Genomic DNA, 9,493 nt, shown 5'->3' with positions numbered 1-9,493 from the left:
AGTAATAAAGTAAAGTAGATTTCATGGTATTTAGCCAATCATTGTTGACATATTTCTGTCTGGACTGAAGTGGTGGACCAATTGGCTGATATTACCACCCCCAACAAGAAAACACTAGGTGTTATTCTCAGTCATTTGTGAATGTGGACACTTCACTTAAACTACAAAGCTCAGATCTGCTGAAAGTGTTTGACAATGAATGGTGAAGCAGAAATATTTATGACTCTTCAAAATTACACGTTTTATAGGATATAAACACTTGATTTAAATTACATCCATTGTCGTAACATTTTTTGCACTCTGCTAATAAGTTATGTTTAAAATTTGTTGTTAACAATCATAGAGAAACTGACTTTCGATTTTAAGTGTGCCGAGAAGCTCGTACCATAAGTGAAGTGCTTACATAAAAGCATTTGACAGGCATCTTCATTTAACAAGAGTCTGTGCTTTTAATGAGCTTTTCTTGTGCAAGTAGCATGAGACACTTTATGGATTTTTCTGAGCCCAAATTTCTGTTAAGTCGCTGTGTGATTTCTTCGCACAGAGAGAGACAGATATCTCCTGATGGCAGCTCAGTTTAAAGCTGAAGAGGACAACAATCAGTTTCTTTCTGTGACAGCCCCGGTAATTCAGAAATGTGTAAATTGCAGGGATCATTGCCAAGGCTGAGTCCTCATCAGTCATGTAAGACGGACACGTGTCCTTGGGGACAAACTGTACGACTGCAGAAAAGCAGCATTGAGAGACAGATGATGCTTAAGGCAGCAGTTTGATTGAGTTTGGTTTTTATTTTCATAGAGACCAACAATGAAAATGAATGGCTGGAATAGCCAGCTAGAAGTCTTGGATGAAGGGCTTAAATGATTACTTACGAACCCGGGATAAATGGTTGAAATAGTTAGCTAAAAGAAATTAATAAATGGTTAAATAGTTTGGTAAAAGACATGAAAAAATGGTTGAAATAGTTAGCTAGAAGTCATTAATGGCTTAAATAATTACCTAAAAGTCATGGATAAATGGCTTAAATGATTACTTAAAAGCCCAGGATAAATGGTTGAAATAGTTAGCTAAAAGTCATGGCTAAATGGCTGAAACAGTTAGCTAAAAGAAATTAATAAATGGTTAAATAGTTTGGTAAAAGGCATTTAAAAAGGTTGAAATAGTTAGCTAGAAGTCATTAATGGCTTAAATAATGACCTAAAAGTCATGGATAAATGGCTGCAATAGTTAGCTAAAAGTTTTCCATAAATGGTTTCAACAGTTAGCTGAAAGCCCGGGATAAATGGTTGAAATAACTGACTAAATGTCATGGATGAATGGCTGCAATAGTTAACTAAAAATCATGGATAAATGGCTGGAATAATTAACTAAAAGCCCGGGATGAATGGCTGGAATAGTTGGCTAAAAGGCATTAAAAGATGGTTGTAATGGTTAGCTAAAAGTTATCGATAAATGGTTTCAATAGTTAGCTGAAAGCCAGTTGAAATAATTGACTAAATGTCACAGTTAAATGGCTGAAATAGTCAGTTGAAAGACATAGACAAATGGTTAAAACGTTTAAATAAACGTCACAGACACATTGTAAAAATAGTTAGCTAAAGGTCATAGATAATAGTTGAAAGTGTTGTGGAAAAATGGCGTAAACAGCCCTATAAAGACACTGTATGTATATGTGCTTGTGTGATTTTAAGTGCAGACGTCTCTACAATGGCTGCCTGTGTATCTTTTTACAACTCCGATTTTGCAGTTTCCAGAGCTCCTACGTACAGAATGCGTTCTGACACAGGCTGCAGGCTGTGCAGGCGACGTGGCACAATCCAGGCATCAGGATCTTGTACAGTGCTGTTGGCATGCTGGTCCTCATGGCTCTGCCTTCTACAGCAGCAGCAGCAGTTTGCTTCATTAGTGGCTCTCCTTATGAGACCTGCCTCTCCTAATGACCTAAAGTTTCCTCCGTGTTGTTTCATAAAAGCATGCATGTGCTGGAAAAAAAGCTTTTTAATGGGGGCAGGTGAAAGACTGAAACTACCTTTATTTTACTGAGGCTTATTGGTCTGGCTGGTGAGATGTAAAAAGCTCCATTTCTGAGTTGGCTAGTTTACGTTGACTCTGCTTTTTTTTCCCGTCTCCAGCAGCAGCTCTTAGCTCCAGCATGAAACAGCTGAGCAATACAGCAACTGGCCACAGACTTCTGACATTAAAGACACCACATTTGCAAAAATGATCAAATAACTTGCTGGAGCTGCTCCTTGGATGTAGCATTGCGTCAGTGAAGTGAAATGAGTCATGTTCCCATTATCCTGGACACTGGTGCTCACACATTTGTCAATATACTGATGCAACATAGACGTTTTTTCAGAAATAGTTTCTATTCTTCTGTGCTAAAGGAACAAAGCATTAGAGTAAAACACAAAAGACTCTTTCACTTTCTTTACAGTAGGGGTGTGCGAGTTATTGCTTTTCATTGCTGCTTGTGTATCTTTAAGAAAGTCCCATGAATACCAGGATTCCCTCCTTTGCTTTATGGTGTCTGAAGTTTTGTAAGCTCTGTGATGGTCTCTGTGATGGAGATTTAACAGTTTTTATCTGTCAAAATCAAAGCAATGGCACATTTTCACCCTGCCTGATGTCTTCAAATTCCAAGCGTGTGAGGAAAGTACTAAATGGCACCTTGCTAATGCTCCTTCACCGAGAGCAGCTCACCTTTCCTAATTACAGGACCCCTATTGGTTGGACGGATGGAGGAGCCAATCCTGGAGCGCTTAACAGCACGCCTCAGCCGTATGACATGCCTTTTTGTTTTTAATGATCAAGGGGGCTCCTTAAAAATGTTTCCCTGGGTGTCCGTCCCATACAGGGGAGCAGAGAGGTAGAGGGTTTAGACGGCTGAGACGACCACAGTGCAGCAACCCCCCCCTCAACAGAGCCGCTGGATCCAAAGGTGATCACAGGAGGCCACGACTTCTGCACCTTTGCAGGTAAGGACGGATAATAAAGCTACTTAAAGTTTATATATTCTCAGAGTGACTGACTGCAACTTCAAGTGCTGTGGCTTTGTTTGAAAAGTTAGAAATTCCTCAGATTTAAAAGCCAGAGTGAAACTGTAGGAGACAGTCTATCTTTTTTGAGCACAGCAGCTGTAATTCAACAGCCATCCGTGCAGCAATAGAAAAGAACATCTCCAAGCTTTTGGCTGTTTGATTGTCGAGTTCAGTCGCTTTTCTTGATATTCTGATATTCAGAAGTGAAGCATTATTTCTCTCAGTAATCCCTGAAAAGCTCTATTACAGCATGTCCTCAATCCTCTCTATTGTCTTGGCATCAGTCGATTAAAAAAAAAAAAAGCTTTCTTTTTGTTCCAAGTGTATTGTCTTCTGAGGGATTTCCATATCTAACAGTTAGCTGAAAAATTCTCCACAAAAACCGGTAACACAGGGATCAATCAAAGTCTAGTTGCATTGCAGTATTGTAGCTGACTGAAAGAGGTTCATGCAAATACACTGAATATTGTTGACTCTCTGTTCCCTCAGGAAGCACATAAAGTGAAAATGGCACGTGTTGGACGACAAACACTTTCCCTGGTCCACACAGGATTCCTGTTAGCGGTTGTTTTATTACCAGGTGAGTCTTCAGTAACAAATTGTAACAAGTTTAGGTTTCATCAGTGATTCTGTTACCAACCATAATGTACTTTAAATTAAAAGTTTTTCTGAACATGGAAGATATGTCAGTGGTTGCTTTAAGGAAATGCAATGAGCTGAAAGAAAGAAAGAAGAAAGAGTTTATGATAACACATAATTGAGAATTTATTGAATTGGTAGATTTTTTTCTGTTTTTAGAAGTTACAACAAAATATTTTAAAATGATGATAAAATAATTCTGTTTCTGGCAACGTGGTGCTTTGAAACAGTGTTTCCCAGCACCTGTGGTTCATGACCCCTCGGAACTAATCAGTCGCGCTTTGCAGCCTCTTGTCACAGGTTATAGTTTTCATTTCAAAGGTTCAAAGTATGATTTTTCATTCTAACTGGTTTTATTTGAAGAATTTAATCAGCTACACTGATGACGGTTGAGAGATAGAATGACTTTGCTGATTTTATTTTTTGTAAGTAACACAATTGTAATCAAAATTACACAGTTTTCTGGAAAATAACAGTGAAATGCTCATTTTACATTCATACATCACCAGCAGTGACTACAATATCACATACACAATACCTTACCTTTGACACTTTCATTACATTTTGCTGATAATACTGTAAATACAGGATTTGTAGAAGTTTATTTGTTTTTGAATTGTTACTTATGCAAGATCTAAGCACTTCTTTCTCTTCAGGTTTTTGGTTTAAATTATATTATGACAGGAGTTAGGACCCTGTCGCCCAGTAGTCTGGAATGTTAATCTGTGCACAGGGTTATAAAGACACTATTACCCGTGTCTCTTTTGCAGTAAAATAGCATCTCATGATGATGCCCTTTAGTTCTATGAAACCTTTCTGGACTCATAAAAACATCTTTCCCTGCTCCTCTGGGAGATTTTCCACATTAATAAAGGAGAAGCACCGGAAGTTTCTGCGATAATCAGCTGACTTGGCTGTTTTCTCATAGTCATAAACCGCTGCAGGAAACCTCTGGTGGAGCAGAAGACACTCAGACACGTCCTCTCCCTCCCACCAGCCCATTTTACAGTGTATTGGTAATTGGTTTGTGCGAGGGCCCACTCTTTGTAGTTTTACAGGTTCACTTTAAGGAGGCCCCCAGTAGTTGCATAAACTCCACCGCTCTTGTTCAAAGTTAAACGGTACATACATGGAGCTGGGTGGGGGTCTGAAGGTAGAGGAGGGGTAGGCAGTGTTTAATCTGCAGGATGCTGCCTGTGCCGGGGCGCCAGAGCCCCAGCGCCTACCGTGCTTCACCCAGGGGCTTATTAGTGGGTCAGCATTTTCCTTGATGTTAAGGGAAAGCTCAACATCTGGTCCTAGTCAGTGAATGTCCCTGCTGCTGCTAATGTGGCTGCTGCTTGTGTTTTACAGAGTTTCTGGGGGCCGTTCCACTGGAGCAGAACAAGCAGGAGGAAGGTGAGGATTTGTGATGTGGCTTGAAAACTGACTTCAGAATCCTCAGTCACTGATATTTATGAGGCTAAATAAATAAATAAATTAATTAATTAACCATCCATCTATTCTTTCCTTGTCCTTTTGAGCTAGTGATCACAACATAAATGTGTTATTCACAATCAAACCAATCTCCATCTAGAGCTGAAACAATTAGTCAGCAGAATAGAATAGAATAGAATAGAATAGAATAGAATAGAATAGAATAGAATAGAATAGAATAGAATAGAAAAATACTTTATTTATCCCAGGCCTGGGAAATTATTGTGTTTTAAAAGTATATTTAAAAGCATATTTTGGTCTCTCTTTTTCTTGTATGACACTAAACTAAAATGATGTTTGGCATGAGAACTTGCGTTGGGCTACATATACTGATATTTAAGAGACAACATGATTAAATCATCACTCTAACAGAGTATTTAGCAGATTAACTAAAAAATAATGCAATCTATGCATTATAACATAACATGCGAGGTTTATGTTTGTCAGTGATGAAGAGATAAAAATATAGTCAACTCTGATGACTTTTTTGAGGATATAGTTTGTAATGTTGTTACATTGTATTACTTTATATTAGTTTAATTTTTCTTTCTTTCTCATGGTATAGTCAATCTGAGCTTCTTTTATAGTTCATCCACAAACATATCAAATTACTAACTGAAGTATATGTGTCTTATATGTCTTAAAGGAATAGTTAAAATAAGCATATGGGCTTTCTTACTGTTACCTGTGGACAGAGTCGGACCAGCTGTTTACCCTTGTTTCCAGTTTTTGTGCTAAGCTAAGCTGACCTGCTGCTGGCTGTAGTTTCACAGTTGATGGACAAACACGAGTTGGCATCACTGTTCTCATCTAACTCTCAGAAAGAAAGAATCATTTCCAAAATGCTGAACAATTCTTTAGATAACTTCATAAATAATTACATATTCTTAAATTTTGTCATTTTTGAGGTAAGAATCAAAATACAAACATTCAAAAGAGCATTACATGATAACTCAATGACAAGAATATCACACAAACACACGTAAATGCAATTCTAACAATGCACTCGTGAATGTGCTTCACAACTGAGTAATTTCAGGATGTCTATAAATAGTGAAAACAATAAAACTAGGAGTATCCTGAGGATACTATACAAGACATTTTTTCAACAAATGAAAACTAGCTGTTCACTCTTACTTCCTCCAGTATGAATCAGTGCCCTTATTCATTACCTCTGCCTGTCCTCCCTTCTCAGTGGCTGCAGTGTCTGATGATGTGAAAACCGAGGCAATGGACAACCTGAAAACGCTGGTTCGTAACAGAAGGAACATCCCCGTCTGGGCTGTGCCCCAGTTCAAACGCCTGCCTGACTTCTGGGGATGGTACAAGTACTTCATGGACAGCCACAACCAGGAGGGAGTGAGTCGAGTTTGTTTCACATTAATTATTTGGTTTCTCTGGGTCACAATTATGAAACAGTGCTTTTCTTTTTCTTTTCCTTTAAAAATTGAGGCAACAATTTGCAACACTAGTTTGCATTTTTAGGAGAGTTTCTCATTCCATTTTTTAATCAAATATGCAACATCTTTTGCGGTAAAAAGACAAATTCACACAGCTTTTAATTTAGTAACAGGATCCTTACTTCTACAATTCAGAAGACCACAATAAATGATTTATTGCTTCTATCATGCTTATATAGACATATTAATATGCCATTACCCTGCTGTAGTTAAAAGAAACAGAAAAAGCTGAACAGTTATTTCTCCAGTTCATTCAGTTCAAGCAGTTCATTTGAATTCTGTTTTATTCTCTTAAATCATCTTGGACCCGATTTATTTATTTTTGTACTGTTCCTCAGGTTGAAGACCTGGATCGCCTGTACATGGCCTACCTGCAGAACAAGCACAGGTCAGAGGAGGGACCCACCTTCAACCACTACCTCAAGCACCTCAGTGAAATCTACAAGAGCTGTGCTGATTCTGATGATCCAGAGTGCATCTCTGAGTCCACTAGCAAGCCAAAGGCTGCTGTTGTGATGCCTGCCGCCATCAAGTCTGCTCCTGTCAGGCTGTGCAACCCCTACCTTGACCCCTACTGCCTCTTCCCCCTGGTCCCCAAGGCGGCCATCCCAGAGCCTGAACCTGAGCCCGCTCCAGTCAAGGTGCCAGCTCCTATCCTCACCCCCATGCTGCCCATGCCCCTGAAGAGCCCCACCGGTTTCTACTACTACGCTCCTGTCCTGGAGCCCTTCCTGAGCAGTGAGCAAAGGTCTGAGCTGTTGAGGATCTGCAACCCTGAAGATGTGGAGTGTCTGCAGTATCACCTGAGAGCAGCATATGGCTACCGCCCAGCAGCTGGTCCAGCTCCATCCTATGCTGCCCTCAAATGTGACCCAAAGGACCCCTACTGCATGCCCCTTCTGGTCCAGAAGGCCCCCACTGGCTTCTACCACCTGATGTACCCCAGCTGTGACCCAGCCGTGGATCCTCTGTGTGTGACCAGTGTCGCTGCTCCTGCTCCCCTGGCTGCTGGGGAGGCCCCTAAAGAACAGCACTGCAACCCTCTGTTTGAGGCTGGCTGCAATCCCCTGACTGCCACCAAGCTGTCCGGCCTCACCAAGCCCGTCCTAGAGTATGCCCCCAACGATGAGCCTGCACCTCCAGCTGCTCCTCTGTCGTGCGACCCTCGCACTGACCCATACTGCATACTGGCAGTCGCCGCTGCCCTACGCAAGCCCCCTCCACAGAAGCCCGAGCACCAGGTCTGAATTTAAGGTCCTGTTAGTAGGTTTGAGTAGTTCAGTGCTTTGACTAATCTAGTGTAATCTTGCTCGTTGAATGGTTCTATTAATTGTCTATTCCTTAACATTTGGTTTATTAAATGGTGTAGTAAAATGAAATGGGTGTTGAATAATGCTTTCACTTGTTATATTCAATCTGCTTTGCATTTTTTTGAACAAAAAAACACAAATCAATCAATCAATCAATCAACCAGGTTCGCTACAAGCTTGGTGTCCCTGGCAAGACCAAGGAGGGCCACGACTGCTATGTGCACTATGACAAAGACTGCACCCCGGTCAAGTCTGGGTCTAAGGCTGACATCAAGGCTCCAGCCAAGCCCTTCTGCCATCCTTTTGATCCTAAGTGTGGCAAGGCTGCTCCACCCGCTGGCGTTGAGGCCCCGAAGCCCGGCACAGATGGTATAATCCTGCCTGATCCTGACTGCGACCCCGAGATCGACTACAACTGCCGCCTACGTCGCGCTGAGCCTGCTGCTGCAGCTGATGAGCCTGCTGATGAACCGGCCAAGGAGGCCGCCGCCCTACAGTCTGCTGTCCCACGCTTTGAAGATTACCTTAGGGCCGTCATGAGCCAGCACAAATAGATTTCAGAAATAAAAGAATTTTAGAACCAGCACCTGCCAGGAAGTCTAACTGGTGGAAACACAGCTCAGACTACATTCCCTAATCTTTGCGGACTTCATGGACCACAACTTTTCACAGTTTCATCAAGGCCTTACAGCACTATTAAATCAGTCACAAAATAATGCAGCTTCTAAGCAGTAAATCTGATTTACCCAGACAGTCTGAAGGTTTCCTAGTTTCAGTCTGTTTTTATAAGGGAGGAATGATTCAAGAGGGCCAAGCAACATATAAAGCATTATGTGAAACATGTGGATTAAATACTTCATGTTTGTATGTTTGTAGAAAAGAGTCATGTGTATAGATGTGTGATAGAGTAGGGTTAGTTTGAATTTGCATTAGCTGGCAAGATGTTCTCTGTTTTGTACATTCTTTTATCTTAAGTGTATTTAATGTTGTTTTCCACAGTTTTCTGTAACTCTAAGCCTCATAATGCTTCATCTGTTTAGTTTTTATAAAGTTCTAAATAAAAAAAAGATCTATTGAATCTTATTTCTAGAGACTAAACCACCTTCACACTGAGCTCATAAACACATCTGCTAAAGATAAAATTAAAAAAAAAATGACAGCAGCAAAAAGGAAAAAAAAAAAAACTGTTTTACATTATATAGCAAATACTGTGAATGTTTTAATTCATTTGAGTGAAAGAGTCTACTCTGTGAATGTACACATAATTTCAGGGCATCAGTCCCCAGCTGTTGCAAACTAACATGCAGCCCATAGCTGTGCCAGCTGGCATGGCGCGGTGGGCTTTCACCAATTTATGCTCCACTGTTATCAAAACAGCTTTTTGTTGCTACATCTGCACAGTTTATTTTCATACATAATCACCATAAACATATGTTTTGCATGATAGTAAACACCCTGATGAAATAGAAAACCACTAGCACAGGTTTCTGAAACTAAAACTGAGGTACTGTTTTTGCATCCTGTTTGTATTTGACAGAATACAAAAATCCAGACAGGATATTCAGGG

At 40.4% G+C, this 9,493-nt stretch overlaps 1 protein-coding gene across 1 annotated transcript; it reads left to right on the top strand.

The window, feature by feature from the left end:
• Positions 1–4,867: 4,867 nt before the first annotated feature.
• Positions 4,868–8,480, top strand: LOC103353068 (uncharacterized). The gene is made up of 5 exons (XM_008275846.1): positions 4,868–4,934; positions 5,034–5,078; positions 6,352–6,515; positions 6,955–7,857; positions 8,091–8,480. Exons 1-5 carry the CDS (start codon positions 4,868–4,870, stop codon positions 8,478–8,480), a joined length of 1,569 nt encoding a protein of 522 aa, XP_008274068.1.
• Positions 8,481–9,493: the final 1,013 nt, after the last annotated feature.

The sequence above is a fragment of the Stegastes partitus genome, unplaced genomic scaffold, assembly GCF_000690725.1.
Source record: "Stegastes partitus isolate 25-593 unplaced genomic scaffold, Stegastes_partitus-1.0.2 Scaffold59, whole genome shotgun sequence".
Classification (NCBI taxonomy): domain Eukaryota; kingdom Metazoa; phylum Chordata; class Actinopteri; family Pomacentridae; genus Stegastes; species Stegastes partitus.
The sequence above is the reverse complement of the archived record's forward strand: the minus strand, read 5'-3'. Positions and strand labels throughout refer to the sequence as shown.

Bases quoted from the DNA above. Each gene is read 5' to 3' on its own strand.
- LOC103353068 (XM_008275846.1), top strand. From the start codon at position 4,868: ATGCTGCCTGTGCCGGGGCGCCAGAGCCCCAGCGCCTACCGTGCTTCA. The intron at 5,079-6,351 runs GTGAGGATTTGT...CTCCCTTCTCAG, and splicing joins GCAGAACAAGCAGGAGGAAG to TGGCTGCAGTGTCTGATGAT. The intron at 6,516-6,954 runs GTGAGTCGAGTT...ACTGTTCCTCAG, and splicing joins ACAGCCACAACCAGGAGGGA to GTTGAAGACCTGGATCGCCT.